Here is a 16,817-nt window from a genome sequence, read left to right on the forward strand (position 1 = left end):
AGTTAATGGGGATTTAAAGCTGTAACAAGTTGCGATTAATGTGACAAAATGCTTTATGAATGACTTGTTTGCAATACTAAATATAGATTGAGAACAAGCACTGAGCAAACTGGACAAACTGAAATACGTTGTCCTGTAGGGCCACGAGCAGGTTTTGCACTAGCATGCACCGGCCGAGCCACTGCATGCTGATTCAGACCTGCGCACGCCACACCCAACTGGCGTACTCCACTTATTTGGTTTCTCAGCCTTTGTTTGCAATCCTCTGGGTTCTGGAAAAGGACCAGCGCACACCCAGAACAAACCACGCAGTTAACAGAGCAGGATATATAATTACAGACAGATGAGAAGGCTTCAAGCCACAAGATGCAACAGAATACCCCAAAAACAGTGTTGGGACAGGAAATAGGCCAAGATTAAGCTAAGATACAAGGACCAGCCACTGGATCAAGGGACACATTACCGTACGCCAGTATCGAATGACGTACGCATGTTCGACCCCAATCCAGTGCTTGGCTTCACATCATCTGGGCTCTGAAACATGACCAGAAAGATCTCAGAGGCCTTTCAAGACAAAAATGAGAGCATGTAATGGATGCTACGACTAATTAAGTCTAAACACAGAAAGCAATAAACTGGCTCTTAGCATGCTGTAAGGTGTTAAAAGAAAGCACTAAAGCAAGAATAGGTGACCGATGATCCCCACGCCAGTAGTGCACGTACAGCCATTACTGGTGTACGGCTGAATGACACTGGCGTGCGCCATATAGCACATCTCACGATCTTTGTATTTTACCAGTTTAAGGCCAGGACTAGTATTGTTTACTAGCCTGGGCCTTACTGGTCCCCGTCAGAAGTCGAAAACAGAAAGGGACGCAAAGGTGGTATACCTTTTTATGTTGAGGTTTGGGGATGGTATTGAACTTTAGAGGTTGAAGATGGAGGATGTATGGTGACTGGACATTAGTGGGTGTATGGAAGTGGGTTGCTTTCCTTTCTCTTTCAATGGAAGAAGAGAGGTAGAGAGCAAGAAGAGAAGAGAGGAAGGCCTTTTCCTTCTTAATGTGTCTAACCCCTTGCATTCATATGCAAGGGGAGTATTTATAGAGGAGAGAGGCTGAGATCAGTTGGGACCAAGGCCTTGTTTGGCTGGTTGGAAGAGGAAGGGAGCCTCCCATGCATTAAATACATAGGACTTGCCTTGATGGGGGGTGTAGAAGAGAGAGGGAGCGTCTCTGCCGAGAGTAATCATCAGGGACACTGTGGCCGACGTCAGGGTGGCACAAAAGTCTCGTCCATGTGGCTGAATAAAGTTGATTTGACTGGCGTGCGCCACATATGGACCGGCGTGCGCCAGTAAAAGCTGGGTCAACAGCCGATGACTGACACGTGGCAGCTGACTGGCGTACGGAATCAAGGCACTGGCGTAAGCCAGTTGGGTTTTGCTGGGGCTGTTTGGCTCTGGTTTGAAATGGGTTTGAAAGGGGTTCGGGAAGCTCAAAGCTCAAACACCATCGCCATCCTCAGACTGGTCTCGACTATAATCATCATTGGGGAAATAAAAGATCGACAAATAACGTTATCTGGACAGTCCGGAATGGGGTGTCTACAAAAACGAACAACTTGTGTCACGCTCTCGATTTTCAAGATAAATATAAATGATTTGCATAATAAAAATCCTCACAATAATTCATAGGGCGCTGCTATTCGCAGCCCTTTATTTTCTCCCATAGCCCACTACATTTCGGTAAATGGTTGTTGAAAATCATACATAACATTTCGGTAAATAGCTGTTGAAAAAAAGATTATATTTCGGTAACCACATGTCGAAAATATATTTAACTTTCGGTAAATAATTGCCGAACATACATTTTCGGTAAATAGCTATTGAAAAAAATATTATATTTCGGTAATTGGATGCTGAAAATATATCTCAATTTCGGTAACTAACTGTCAAGTATAATTAAAAATTTTTAACGGGCTATGGGAGAAAATAAAGGGCTGCGAATAGCAACGCCCTAATTCATATGGTACTCCAAAAGAGTTTGACATTTCCATTTCCATAAATTGCACCTGTACGTCCAATAGTTTCTAAAAGATTACATCATTGGCTCAATGACCCAAATCAACATAAGTACTAAGTATCAAAAGAGAGTTAAGAGTTTACAGTATTCCATGGTCAATGAATTGTAATTAAAGTTACAAACACATCTTCCAAAAGAAAGTTAAAAGATGGCTAACTCCTTCAGTTAGCTTTCAAAAGATTTTTCCACATCTATGCACTCCAAGTATGCAAGCTATGGTCCTGGGTTCGCACCTGAAAATAATGAGGGATTAAGCTACACTAGCCCAGTAGAAAATTCTACACTAACGTTATATGCTCATGATAGGGGTTTATCGCTTGTTGATTTGTTATACTCTCAATTTCGTGTTCGGCACAACAAACAAATTTGTTAGAACATGTGTGAATGTTGAGTCCCACATCGGATAAATAGAAAAAAAATTGGACCTAAATATACAATTGGATGACTCACCACATATAAGGCTTAGTCTTTTAAGTGGATATGAGTCATTCAATGTATAATGAGCCCAAATAATGCGGTGAACTCTTTACCGTTACTCCAATACAAATTGGGCCTTAAGCACGTAGTGGCGGGTCGATTCATCATATAAACTCCCACAGACACTAGATTAACTCGATAAGGGAGACTCGACTCAATTAAAGAAGTTTGTTTAGTAAATGACTAAACTCGACTCATTAAGGCTGGAGCCGAGTTTGAGATCAAGTTGTTGGCTCGTTTACTAAATAAGCCGAGCTTGAAATCTAGATTTTGCTAATTTACTAAACGAGCCGAGCTTGAGCTCAACAAAGTTCAACTCGACTCGGCTAAAGCCTTACCCGTGACCGTGAGTGATCCAGGTTTTGTTTTGTACTCAACCATACCATACCATAACCATGCTGGGTTACTGGGCGGGCATGCATGGAATAACTCCACGAGTCGATGATCTAATAACGGCCCGTTTGGATGGAGGATTTGTTTTGGGTGGATACAGAATTATGGTGGATTTGAAGGTGGATATATAATGAGGGGTGATATATTAAGAAGAGTGACCCCACCTCTTAAAAATGGTGGAAACTTTCGTCATTTGTTAAAAATTTTTCTTTTTTGGGTTGTGGAAGGCTGCCATTTTATTAGTAATTGGCTTCGACTGTTGTTGGTGAATACAAAAACCCATATATTGGAAATCCAAAAATTCTATATATTGGGTTGGTTTCAGTCTAAGATGGTTTTTTTTTTTTTTTTGTATGTATTGATTATTCCTTGGCTTGTATAGTTGTAATGGATAAAAGCAAAGTAATGGATAAAGCAAAGTACAAGAGTGTTATCCGTGCATGTTCATTGAAAAGGATCTTGAACTTTTCTCTCATGGAGATCAAACCATCATTGGTGATAGAGGCATTAATCTGAGTGGTAGGCAGAAGCAACGTGTGCAGCTTGTCAGGGCACTTTATCAAGATACAGACATTTATTTACTTGATGATCCCTTTAGTGCTGTTGAAGTGTTGATGCACGCACTGGGTCCGAACTATTCAAGGTTAGGATTTTACTTCTTGTGTCATCCACTTAGCAGTTGAATGAATGGAGTTTGGCTAAACATTTTACATGGAACTGCAGGAATTCATAATGACAGCTCTAGCCGCAAAGACTGATTTTCATAACCCACCAAGTTGAATTTTTGCCCGCTGCTGATATGATACTGGTATGGATTCATCTTTTGGTCTATTCTACATATGGTATGATGTAGAAGATTTATGGTGATATGAACATCTTACGACATGTAACCTCTTATCATAGCAAGGTTGCCTTTTTCTATACAAAAAAGTTACTACATACAAGTTATTTTGAAGGGAATTTTCTACGTTGGCCATTTAAGTTATTGATTTGAAGGTCCATATCTGAATTCCTTTTATTGCTCTTTGCCCTATTCTAGGTTTGGTAAATTTTTATTCAGGGACATTTATGTTAGTTTAGTTTTCTGCCTTATTACTTGTTGGATGGGACATGTCAGTTGCAAATTGTTGTATCTATTATTAACTCGAGGATTTCACATGCACACGCACGCACATAAAGGAGAAAAAATATCTGCATAGCTTCTAGAAATGCTTAGCGAGGCATTATTGGTCTTTAAAATCATAGCAAACCAAAATGTAAGAGCAATTTAGCCCCCAAAATGTGAAGGAAAGGCTGGAAAGGTAGCACCCAAAATGCAGGGCAATGGTTATTGCCTTATGGGACCATTTAAATTATGAACCACTTTAGTCTTAAGCCCAATGCAGCCGCCTGCAGCACTGAACCATAAAACTTTCAAATTTCAGTCCTTTTTTCGCATGAGGAGTTTTTGAGAGTGAGAACTGAGGACATGCAATGAAACTTTTATGCAATTTCTTTCTAAATACGCATTTTTTATTTTGCAAGTTTTAAAGGAATGCCTTATTGTTCATGCTGGGAAATACGATGAACTTTTGCAGGCTGGAACTGATTTCAAAGCTTTAGTGTCAACTCACCATGAAGCAATTGAATCAATGGATATTCCCAACAACTCATCTGAAGATTCCAATGGAAGCAATCCTCGCGATGCATCCATTGCATTTAGTAAAAGATGTGATTTCATTGGAAACAATGGTGAAGTGAAAGAGGGTTTATCAGCTCATAAACTAGCTGCAATCAAAACAGCATGGCTACCTTCTGTTCTTCTTGCCGATGCTTATCCTCTACAATTTGCATATGTTTGCACACAACAAATGTCATTCAATCAGGTTCTCTCCTAATTCACATTGACTAAGTCATATATGTTAGTTTATTTGATAAATAACTTAATGAAAACTACATCGCAGGTCTTTACTCAACATTTTCAAGCTTTCTTCCATAATGAGCCCATTAACGAAATTGTTTTCTGCATGAATGATTTCACATGGAAAGTTCCCAGATAAAATGGCTGTCTTCAGCCTATTGGTATGGAAGTTTTGCAGAATACCTTGAACTTACAAGACTCTAATTTGGTCTTTGTTGCTGTTAGGAATCCAGATGATTTCCGCCTTTTGGTGCTTGATGCAAATGGATGAGAGAAAATGTAAGACTAGTTTAGTATGTAATTTTTGTATGCAAGAAGAACTAATCCCTTAGTTGTTTTGATCAATGCATGTATTGTGGCTTTGTAGCTATTACCAACTACTTCTTACAGTTCCAGCTATGCAGCTAAAACTCAAAAAAATTACTGCCCTTAAACATAACTTCTTGCCTTCAACGGGCATGGGTTTTGGTGCCTTGCACGAACGAAGAACCTAGTAAAGGAGGGAAACAATATTAATTGTCGGGAAAAAATTTAAAAATGTAGTAATTGGAAAGTGAAGAAGAGTTATCTCTAAAGCTTTATTATTTTTTTTTTTAAAGAATAAAACCTTGCAGCCAAATTGGATGGCTTGCCAATTTTTGGCTAATTTGCCAATTATGCCCCTCAATTGGAGAGCCTCTGATTATGGCCTTCAGGGTAATTTCGTCTTTCCAGATTTTAAGGTGCTGATGTCATGTTCGGTTCCCCATTCAGGCGTTTATATTCTTTGCTTCTCTTTTGTGCTTACAGAGTAGATGCCTGGATGGTTCTAGACGATCAGAAGAAATATTGGGGTTTCGAGCCAGTGGAAATTTCGCGTTCGTGTTCTCCTCTCTCGGCTTCGTCGGCCGCTGTGGCTCGTCGCGTGAGGTACGACTTTTGTTTCTTGAAGTTTTTTACCCCTTTTTTTTGTGGGTGTTTATTGTTTCTTGTTTCGTGCACCGATTTGAAGTGTAGGGTGTTTATCGCGTCTTTTTTTCCGATCTCGTCAACTGTTATTTGGTGTGGTGTGTTTATCTCATCTGCTTAGGGTTTGCGTGTATGGATTCTTCTCACTTAGAATCGTTGGTGGGCTGACTTTGTTTCAGTTGTTGGATGAGTTCTGAATAGTGTTTTGCGTATTTCCTGTCTTGAATGGTGTTTTTTTTCCCGGGTTCGGTTTCATTGTGTGGCTTTTGCCGATTAAACCCTTGACTTGGAGTTTTAGTGTTGTTTCCTTCGGTTGATTTTGCTTTTGGGTTCATTTCTTTCTTCACCTCTCAGAGAGATATTTCCGGACGATTTGTTTGTCATGCGATAATGGAGATATTGGGGTTTTCTTTACCATGAATCGTCCAATTGGGAGATTTAATAATGTATATAATTTTGTCGATTGGGCCATTGAGTTGGAATTTTACCGTTCTTGTGTTTTCTCAGTGGGTTTCCTGTGTTCGATGATTGCTTATCCCTGTGCTTGTATATAACTATTGACTTTTCTTCTGTAGCGAAATATTCCTATGCTTCTGTTCGTATGGTCTTCTCCTGCTTTATGGTAAAATAGATAGGTTTGTTCTTATCTAGATTTCAGGACAGTGTCTGTTCTGTAAGCAATTTATTGTCCAGATGCTGCTAGAATGATTATGCAAGTTTCATTTCCTCATGACTATTTAGGCTGGTTTGAATTTTTCCTTAATGTGATTGCATAATGCCTCTTCCGTCCTGCTTAGACAAATAAATTATTTATCAAGTTGTTTTTTACTCATTTTTGAATGGTAAACTTGTTTGCTCACATGGAACAATTATTCACAAATTTTTGGCATTCTTAGTTTTGTGTTCTCCTTGTGCATGAATTTTCCCCGCTGCTGATTTTGCTTTCTCCTTCCGTACTGTCTGCTTGCAGCAGAATAAATTGTTCCGCCTAATAATAATAAGTACAGTCTATCATTTGATATTCCTTTTGTGGTTACAGCTTTCTTGTATTCTTTTTCAATACTTTACCTATTTCATTGGAAGTTGGTTCTCAAGTAATATAGATGTTTGGATTGTAGGGTGTGCTGCTATGGCGATTCAGTTCCCATTTGTTTGCACACTATGTACAAGGCCACAACAGAATGATTTGGGTGGTATTAAGACATGGCTCAAAAGCATGCCCACTTCATGTTGTTGATAACATTATGCAGTATGGGTGGAGCGAATTTTGTTGAATGCATTGGATTGCAAATGGGTACAAAGTAGTTCTGTGTTGTGAGCGGAGGTGGATTTTTCACACGATAATTTTTAATGAAAATGATATTGAGGTTATATATGATTGGTCAGAAGAACAAAATGCATATTGGCAAGACCTAGAACCTCTAGAAGGTAATGAAAGAAAATTATTTACTAATATTTGGTTCTATGATTATACACACGCTTTCTCCTAAAGTAAAATGCTTACTATCTTTCTTAATTTTGTTCAGATAATTTGCACACTGCATGTTTGCCATCTATCTTTGAGCACCAGTCTACTTTCATGAAATTTGGATACACATGTGCAACGACGATCTTCAACGATGAAGTCTGAATGAATACCAATTACAGCGTTTCATAGTTACTTCATGAGTTTGGTTTCTTTTCTTTATTGTGGACAAATAATATACGCTTTTGTTTATTTTTGCTAGGAATTTGTCCGAAGGCTGTATCCAATGGTTTAGAAGCTCAACCTTGATCACGTTACAATCAAAATGGGAAATCGAATGTGGACTATTGCTCGCAGCAATATGTGCATGAGTTATCCTATCTTCCGCGAATTCATTCAAGAATTGCACCTCAAGTGGACAGATTTCACCCTTGTGGCAGTCCTCGAGAATTATGACATCAGAATTGTTGTGCTTGATGGAATAAAAAACTGCAAGAAAAATTATGAATGGGTATGAACATGTGCTTAAGTTCTTCCTATGTTTTGGTCTAACTGATTAGGACAGAAAAATGCATGGGATGGATAGTTTTTGCAGCACATGTTCTTCTTTTGGGTTATGACATATCAATCAATATGTACAAGAATATCGTTCTGGTTTTTGAGCAACTTGTCTGCCAATGTGTAGGTTAAACTTTTGTACAGATGTAGTGTAGAATAGACAACACTGTTGTTCTGGTTTCTAAAGCTTTAAAGACTAAAAACGTTGCAGCCAAATTGGGTGGCTTGCCAATTTTTGGCCGAATTTTCCAATTGTGTCCCACAATTGTCCAGCCACAAGGCTAAATCGCAGGGGCAATTTTGCACATTTATTGAAGTCCCGTTTTGTAGATTTGTGTCTTGCTCAAGGGTAATTATGTCCATTTGTCAAAAGCTCAATTACTGTTATACCCTCGTTGTACCGACGTGTTTCATTTGTGTTCAATTATTTGAGGTCAATAATGGAAGTCCACTGTTCTAACCTGACACGCCATAAGAGATGATGTTTGACTTCTCTCTCATCCTCATCTCTCATTTCTCTGGATCAGAAAGCACCATGCTCTTCCAAAATGATGACTACTCGCATCTCCTCCGTCTCCGCCGACTTCCACCGCATCTCTCTGGAGACCATGTCCGCGGTTGATTAGTACCGAGGGTGAAGTCCAATGGAAGATGACGCAGCAGAACGATTGAGTTTTGTAATCGATTTGATTGAGAATAGAGCTAAGGACCGTAAGGAGGTACCTCTCTCTCTCTCTCTCTCTCTCTCTCTCTCTCTCTATACACACGCATATATTTATTTTTGGGCTGTGTCGTCAATCTTATGATGCGTGTATGTATACAGACATCAAACATGGTATAGATTAGATTACTGGTCATGTGAGGAAGATGGAAGATCATTTAGCAGATCTTACAATATTCGTGATCTGGATACAGAGACTCAAAGTGATGACTTTTGGTTGGATCTAAATCCCCATGTTCTGATTTCTCGTCTTTGCTTCAATTTCTAAGAACTTTGTCACAGATTAGGAATTTTAGGGTTTCCTATGATTTTTTTAATTCGTCAATCTGGGTTTCTATTAGTGTGAAAAAGAGGGGGGTTTTTTATTTTTGAAGAGTTGTTTTCTATGATTTATGGACTTAAAATTGTTGATTTGGGTTACTGGTAGTTGAGGATGGCAGTGAAGATTTGGCACAAATAGCTTGTGCCACCGCAACAGGCTAGATCTAACAAAACAAATGGTAGTGCTCGTGTTTAATGATATCCACTCTGAAAAGCCCTCCGCCGCTTTGTCTTTGGTTCTCTCAATGAGTGTCCAGCCCAAGAAATCCCCATCTTTTCGCTTTAAGATGTCTATTAGTCTATATGTATTTAGATGGGCCTCTAATTTTTTGTTGAACTACATGTCCTTAGGTCTGGAGCAAGAGCAGAATGATTTGATTCATGTATGGGGCCTTGATCTTACTCGCCGGATATGTGCGGAGCTATGAAGCCAAAACTCCAACTCTGTGTCTATTTCATTCTGAGCTGAGCCAAAACTCCAACTATCTGTTTATTTTATTCTGGGTGAATGAGCAGGGTATGAAACGATTTCTATTTTATTAACTCCCTACAAATTATATGGGAAGGGAAAGAAAACATGACGAGAGAATATGATATATTGATGTTGCAGAGGCCACATGAGAAGATAGGTGTTGCTGATGCTCAATCGATAGAGCGTAAGGTGCTGCCGTCCTACGAGATTAGGTAAACATCATTTTAGCATGAAAATTCATAAGCTAACTTAGTATTATCAGGAGTTCAAATGAAGCTGAAAATATAGTTAGTTACATGTTGTCTAACCTTGTATGAACATGTTAATTAATAAGTTGCCATACTTTTACATACAGGGCTTATCAACTGACGGAAAGCCACCATTTGAAAGGGTAAGGAACTAAAGAACCTAGCATGTTGTGTTATATGAGTTTATGACATAGTTCTTTATCTAAGGCTTTAAAAACTAAACGTTGCAGCCAAATTGAGAGGCTTGCCAATTTGTGGCCAATTTTGCCAATTTTATCCCTCAATTGTCCAGCCACAAGGATAAACTGCGGGGGTAATTTCGTACATTCATTGAGGTCTGTTTTTGTATATTTGTGTCTTGGCCAGGGGTAATCACGTCCATTGATTAAAAGCTCAGCTACTGTTTTACCCTCACTGTACCTACGTGTTTCATTTGTGTCCATCTCTATTTTTGCGTTTTCCTATTTGATTTTGCTTTCTTTTGTTTGTCTCACAGACTTGCAGGTTTCGATAATCATGTCTTCTTCTCCTTCTCTGGACAAGGCTGAAATGATTGAAGAGAAACTAAAGCGGTAATGTATCATTCTCCTTTTATCTCCTTACCCCCTTTTATCTTCTTCACTTTTTAAGGTGTGTATAGTACCATTCACCCTAAATTGAAATAACCAAACCACATCAATTTATAACCAACTCACAAAAGACCTAAATAGGACCACACAATTACATAATATAGTCATTTTTATGGAACACTAGCCCCAACATTATTTTTTTCTCTTCTGTAATTTGATACTGCTATGATTGGTTCCCGTTGTTGTTGATAGCATAACTTTGCTCTTTGCTTAATTTGTAATGTGTGCGTATCCGATTTTGCTAATGATATCAAATTCTTTCCATCTGAAGAAAAACCACATGTATCCCATATTCTTTATGATATCAATATTGTTCCCCTTGGATAAGAACTTTGTTTTTTTTTTCTTTTTTGTTGCGGCTGTATCTTATCTTTCTTTTAGTATAGGAAGATTTAACCTTGCTTTTGCAATGTTGCAACAGTGAGATTTGACAGGCTCTCAAATTGATCGTTTCCACTCCTATACCACCTTGATTATACACCATTCTTCGTGTTATCTTTAGTGTTTTCATCTTCTTCTCTCTTTTTTTGTTTGTTTGTGGGATGGGTCATTATTGATTAGCAAATGCGAAGAACAAAAGATTGTTTATCATGCTGAATGGTGCCACCTATCCCTGCCAAACAACATTCCAATCAAATGCGACAGGATACATGAATCCAAAGTAATTGTCCAACCAAATTACAATTAATATTTTAATGAATGAGACGATGCTGGCAGGGGTGCCACCCTTCAAAAACAGTATTATCTTACTTTAGCCCTTTTAAAATCCCGTTTATTTTTACCATAATCCCTCTAAAGTTGACAAATACTTGCATTTTTGCACCACCTTAATGTTAAACAACGCATTCACGAACTAACATTCGCAAAACCATAAAATCCCACAAAATACTGCAATATTTATCGAGACAAGAATGTGACCATATTCTCGTTAAAAGGTTTTTTTCCATGTTCTATTCATTGACCTAATGCTTAAGTCGTGGGTCAAATTGACTTCAGGTTATTTTTTTTTATTTTATTTCCCAAGTTCTCCAAGAAAGAAAGAAAAAAAGTGCGATAAGTTTATCTTCTGTGTGTAAGCTGACTTTTTCATGACAATTGTATGTTCTATTGTTTGGTAAAGTAGGCTTATGAATTGATTGTGGCTGGATATTTTGGTAGTTAAGTTACAGATTAGATGGATATTTTTTTTGATTGAGAAAAGAAAGTGAATACGTTCATTATTAACCTAACGTTAAGGTATACATCAGGGGTATACATCAGGTATACATCTGGAGTGGGAGGGTTGAGCAAATTTGGGAGTGCACAGGTTTGGCTTTCATTTGTGCCCCCTTTTTAATTAGGAGTGTTCAAGTTTCAGGAAAATACCCAAGTACCTTTAAAAAGGTTTGCCTCGGGGGTTACAATGTTAAACACTTACCTTATGCAGGTCACGTGGCGTAGCATACAACATACACATCACTATTAACTACAAATCAATTCTCACTCATTAAGCGACAGAGAATAAGAATCTCTTCTTTCTGGTTCCCATCCATCAATTTGAACCAGTGGACAATGACGAACGCTATTTAAGACCTCGAATCAGTTTGAATCTTTTTCTTCTTTCTATTCTGCATTGCAGAAGTTATATCACATTCTTAGTGAAAAGGCTTGAAGCTTGTGGTTACTATAATAGCAATCATTAAAAGAACTTTTCCCAAAAGCATCATCATAATCTTAGGTGATTACCTGTTTTCGATGGCCTATGCCACTTCCTTAGCTGTAGCCTATTGTTGCTACGGTTAGAATAACTTTGACTACCCTTTTCTTTTACGAAAACTTCGAATCTAGCATAAATTGATGTTTTTACTTTTACAGGTTTGAGAAGGTGAATGAGTGATGAAAAGATAGGCGAAGAAGCTCATTGAAGCCACAAATTCGCAGAAATCAGCACCCAAAACCATCAGACCCAAGGAGTCAATGATCTAACTGTCATTGGAACTTGGAAGGTATTGATTTGAATCAGTGCAGCCTATTTGCTTTCTTTACTGGGACCAAATGGTCTTTCACTTCCATATTTAGGCTATGTTTGAGTCATGGATTTGTGCACAAATTTACGGAGGAAAAAAATAGGGAAATGGAACAAATGAATTCTTCTTTGTCACTTGGGTTTTCTTATCTTTTCCTTTCCTTTCCTTTCCTTTATATCTTCCTTCCTGCGTTTGTAAATCTTGTGACAGAGACATAATTTAAGTTTGGCTTTGTTATTTTTTTTAAAAATTGAGTTAATTGACAAGTTGGTTTTGCCCATTGCAATCTTTGGTGGTTTGTTCCATACTTCAGTAAATTCCACAGGTCTTTTAATCTTAACTGAATGTTCTTTTGTGTCTGCAGAAACATCATCAACAGAATTGGTGAGCCAAAGATGCTTTCTTTCACCTACACTTATGGTCATAAGCTTGGTACGAGTGTCAATTGTGGTGAGAGTTGTTTAAAACTTTTAGGTAACCTTTTGTCTATATTTTCTGATGAGGTAGGCTGCTAACATGTGGATCTCTAAGGATGTTCCGTACAAAACTAAGCAACTTGATCAGGCTTTTTCTTTTGTGCGATTTACAATACATACAATCGATGTCTTTTTTTTTTCTCCCTGATTAGGAATCAAGTTCATCTCTTGATGTAGACAAACATATGCATTTATTCATGACTGCTTATATTGTTCGGTTGAATGGTAACGTTTTTACAAGTTGAGGACCATAGTTTACTCTCATGTGCATTTTTTTTAATACTTTTCGACACTCTTAGTTCAAGAGATGAAGAAACACTCAGTCACATTAGTAAGATTGAATAATTGGCAATTTCTTCTTTGTTCTCAGCATAATGGGCTCTCATTTTGTTCCCCATTTGGCCTTTACTACCAACTCAATTGCTGGTTTTACACATCATCTTTGGTGGAGCATTTTTGTGAAATCTTCGCATTTCATTCCCTTTGAAAATAGGTTTAAATTACATGTTCACAGTGAAGCTAGAGATGTTGAATCTTGTGCTTTGCAGATGTTCTCTGCAAATGCTCTCGATGTTATTTTGGATGGGGCTTGAAGTTTAGTAACGCTTGGACTGGATAATGTATTTGTATATTGAGGACCAATGTTCTTATTTTGTGTCAATAAATTGTGTTGTACTTGGTCTGTGCATAATTTACTCTGAACTCTAAACTACAATTGCCCAGACTTACTTGGAAACTTTCAATAAGTAAATCTTTTGCTCTCTATAATTTCCATTCCTTGTGTAATTAGCTTTTTAGGTTTTTAGTCCTACCTCTCGTGCAAATTACTCCACTCTAAATAAAACCTACCTACTATAACATCATAGGTACAAGCATCTACAGCTACAGTGCCAATACTCCAAACACGCATGGGACACCTCCTACCAATATCAATACCAATACCAGGCATGAGACACCTCGTGCTGGCACGTGCCGATTACCTAGTAAAGCTTTAAAGAATTTCGGAGGCTTGCCAATTTTTGGCCAATTTTTTCAATTGTGCCCCTCGATTGGAGGTCCTCTGGTTATGCTTTTAGGGGCAATTCAGTCTTTTCCGTTTTAATGGCTGTTAGTGGATGCTGTGACATGCTAACGTCGTGGGAACACTGGGAAGGGTCCAGATTTTTCATTCCAGTTTTTCTCCTCTCGCACGCATGTACGCTGAGGACGAGCGAGCTACCCAACGGAACGTAATTTACAGGGAGAAGACGAAGACGATACAGAGAGATTCTCCTCACCTGCGATCATCTCCGGCCACTCCGGTAAGATAATCGTACCCCCAAAGCATTCCATTATTCAACATGATTTCCGCCTCTCTTTTTTTGGGATCTCATTCTAGGGTTTCAGTATTCACTTTTTTTTTTTTCCTTCCTAAAATACCTGTTTTTTGAAATCATTGATTTACTTGTTGTTCCCTAATCTTGTTCTTCTGCTTGCATAGAGGGAGATGTTTCCAGAGATAAATCGGTGCTTCTTCGTCTTGTACGGGTAGAAAATCCTATTCTTGTTTATAATTACATATCCATTAAGTAATTAAGACCTTTTTTTGATACTTCCCATTGAATGGGGTGAACATGACCTCCGAACTAAAACCTAGACAATGAAAAATGCACTAATTGAAGACTATCCCATGAAAATTAGGGCAAAACACCATTTGGGTCTGGTTTTTCTCTGGCCTCCAACTAGAAGCGCAGGTCATTATTGGAGCTCCCGTATTATATAAGGTAATTTGCAGCTTTACAACTACCTCAATTACTGGAAAACAAGGTAAGAAAGGAAACAAGAATAGAAAACATCAATTTTTGCATTTATTTTGCCAAAAGTACTGTGATCCGCAAGAGAAGTGTTGATGAGAGGATCATGTCACTACCTTGGAAGTAAAGGCAGATTCCTCCCTCTAATCTCTCCACAACTTGCTGTGGCTTTGTATATATGTGTGCTTGTGTTCAAGGAAAAAACTTTGAGGTGTAGCTGTTTGGTACAAGTAGAACAGCATGGATACCCTTGGGAAAAAGTTTGGATTCAAAGGAATTTTCCGGGTTGACATTCTTGTGTTTTTCACCGTAAATTTGAGCTACAATGTTTTGGTTGTCAACGGAGATGAAATTATAGAGCCAGTGGTGGGGAAATTAGACAATCCATTGGCATATTCTATCATAAACCATGGGTATTATGAGAAACTTCCTTTTATGTTGATCTAAGTATTTCTTGGGGGGTTTTTTCTCAGTAGTTGCTGGTTACACTTGTAATATATTTTTTGGTTGTGTGTAGGATATATGAAGAGGGTGAAATGGAAGACGGGGCATGGACCATGGTACAGACTAAGGGGAACCAATTCGTGGTTTATGGGCAAGCTTTTTATGTTAATGGATTCAACACTTACTGGTTGATGGAATTTGCTGTGGAGCAGTCAACAAGAGGAAAGGTCAATGAGGTGTTTCAACAGGTCTCTGCCGTTGGCCTAACAGTCTGTCGTACTTGGGCTTTCAATGATGGCCAGGGGCAAGCTCTTCAAAAATCAGCATCTGTCTATGATGACGAAGTTTTCCAGGTGATTCCCTTAAATCAATTTTCATGCCTCTGAAATACTATCAGACATTTGTGCTATATTTCAACAATGCATCTACCTTGTTGAATGTCATCTTTGGTACCTGTTGTTCATTGACTTATGGAAGTAGCAAACTTTCTGAAGAGTAACTTATGATGGGTTTCGATTATGCGTTCATTACAATGCAGTTTTTGCTTTCTTGATGATTAGTACTAAGTTCAAAACTACATGAACAATGGTGGTGAAATATGTAGTCATTTAGTAGGCATTTATCCTGTGTCCCAATCCTTTTATTTTGATGAATTGCAGGCCTTGGACTTTGTTGTCATTGAAGCAAAGAAGTACAAGATTAGGCTCATATTGACATTGACTAACTACTGGGATGGGTTTGGTGGCAAACCACAATATGTGAAATGGGGTAAAGCTGCTGGTTTGAATTTAACCTCAGATGGTGACTTCTTCACGCATGTGACTATCAAAAGTTACTACAAGGCCAATCTTAAGGCACGTTTGTTTCTGCTTTTATAATCATCTCTCCGTTGTTAAGTCCAAGTAACACACTCAATACCCAGCCTTGAAATTTTAGCTCGTCACAAACTTGTTCACATGTGTAGCAACTTGTGATAAGCAGGTCTTGTTAAGTGGAATGTGGGAATATTTAGATCATCAAAATCAGTATGCGTCCTTTCTGTATGGCGTCTAATTGTGTTTCCCAATTCTTTTCGACAGTGCAGACCGTGCTTAATAGGGTGAATACACTCACCAACATTACTTACAAGGATGACCCCACAAATCTAGGTTGGTTTCCTTTATCATCTCGCATTTTATAGAGAGTTGCAGTATTTCATGCAAAAATGCACAGGACTGGTGGAATGTTCTAAAAATATCACTTTTAGGCAAGAAAATTACAGATTTAACATAATGTGAAAACCTGGTGTTGTAAATGAAACAAGCAGAAGAAGGAATAACTCTATAAATGAAACCTTTTGTCATATCTTTTAAAATAGTAGACACCGCAGCAAATCTTTTGGTGTGCATAATTTGCAGCTATCTCTACTATTCTATCTCTTAGACTTCCCTAAAGCTACACGGCAATCTTTTGGTTCATGTCGTTTGCCTTAAAATTCTACTAACTCTCTCCCATGTAATTAACTTGGCTAACGCTTCAAACTATTGTAAATATATAAATATTGCTTGCACAACAAATTCAGCTCTTACAATTCCGCTACTACAAAATGCATACAACACCTCCTCCTAATAATAGGCATGAGACTTCTCGTGCTGGCACGTGCCGCTCACCTAGTATATTTATATATACGTATACATAAATGGAACTGTACATAACCCCATCATCTGAAACCCACTGGTCATTCACCCAACCCCATGCTCTGCAACCCCTTGTCTTCTCCGACCACCACCGTCACCGTTGATCATCTCCCCTCCGGCCGTAAGTCTCTCTCTCCAGATCTGTTGTGTTAAGAGGGCGTGTTCGTTTTGGGCTCCCGGATATAACAATGACAGGGTTACCTGTC

At 38.4% G+C, this 16,817-nt stretch overlaps 3 protein-coding genes and 1 long non-coding RNA gene across 5 annotated transcripts; all 4 read left to right on the forward strand.

Annotated features, from left to right (window-relative positions):
• The first annotated feature begins 3,356 nt into the window (after positions 1–3,356).
• LOC131301472 (ABC transporter C family member 5-like) lies at positions 3,357–5,140 on the forward strand. 2 transcript variants are annotated; one of them, XM_058327804.1, is made up of 4 exons: positions 3,357–3,597; positions 3,678–3,762; positions 4,532–4,819; positions 4,898–5,140. In XM_058327804.1, exons 2-4 carry the CDS (start codon positions 3,754–3,756, stop codon positions 4,991–4,993), a joined length of 393 nt encoding a protein of 130 aa, XP_058183787.1. In that variant the 5' UTR covers positions 3,357–3,597; positions 3,678–3,753; the 3' UTR covers positions 4,994–5,140. The 2 variants fall into 2 exon arrangements, with proteins under 2 accessions (XP_058183787.1, XP_058183780.1); XM_058327797.1 differs by lacking the exons at positions 3,357–3,597; positions 3,678–3,762 and having other exon boundaries at positions 3,789–4,819.
• A 398-nt stretch (positions 5,141–5,538) lies between these two features.
• LOC131328129 (uncharacterized) lies at positions 5,539–13,460 on the forward strand. Its single transcript, XM_058361208.1, has 4 exons — positions 5,539–5,576; positions 5,644–5,763; positions 12,587–12,672; positions 13,247–13,460. Exons 1-4 carry the CDS (start codon positions 5,539–5,541, stop codon positions 13,315–13,317), a joined length of 315 nt encoding a protein of 104 aa, XP_058217191.1. The 3' UTR covers positions 13,318–13,460.
• On the forward strand, positions 8,082–12,565 carry LOC131301498 (uncharacterized). Its single transcript, XR_009191305.1, has 4 exons — positions 8,082–8,544; positions 9,219–9,551; positions 9,695–10,159; positions 12,071–12,565. It is a non-coding gene; the product is annotated as an uncharacterized LOC131301498 (long non-coding RNA).
• A 319-nt stretch (positions 13,461–13,779) lies between the features above and the next one.
• On the forward strand, positions 13,780–16,115 carry LOC131328146 (mannan endo-1,4-beta-mannosidase 6-like). Its single transcript, XM_058361209.1, has 6 exons — positions 13,780–13,999; positions 14,179–14,225; positions 14,379–14,904; positions 15,009–15,288; positions 15,595–15,789; positions 16,020–16,115. The coding sequence occupies exons 3-6, from the start codon at positions 14,732–14,734 to the stop codon at positions 16,113–16,115; spliced, it is 744 nt and encodes a 247-aa protein (XP_058217192.1). The 5' UTR covers positions 13,780–13,999; positions 14,179–14,225; positions 14,379–14,731.
• Positions 16,116–16,817: the final 702 nt, after the last annotated feature.

Source organism: Rhododendron vialii, chromosome 1a, assembly GCF_030253575.1.
Source record: "Rhododendron vialii isolate Sample 1 chromosome 1a, ASM3025357v1".
Classification (NCBI taxonomy): domain Eukaryota; kingdom Viridiplantae; phylum Streptophyta; class Magnoliopsida; order Ericales; family Ericaceae; genus Rhododendron; species Rhododendron vialii.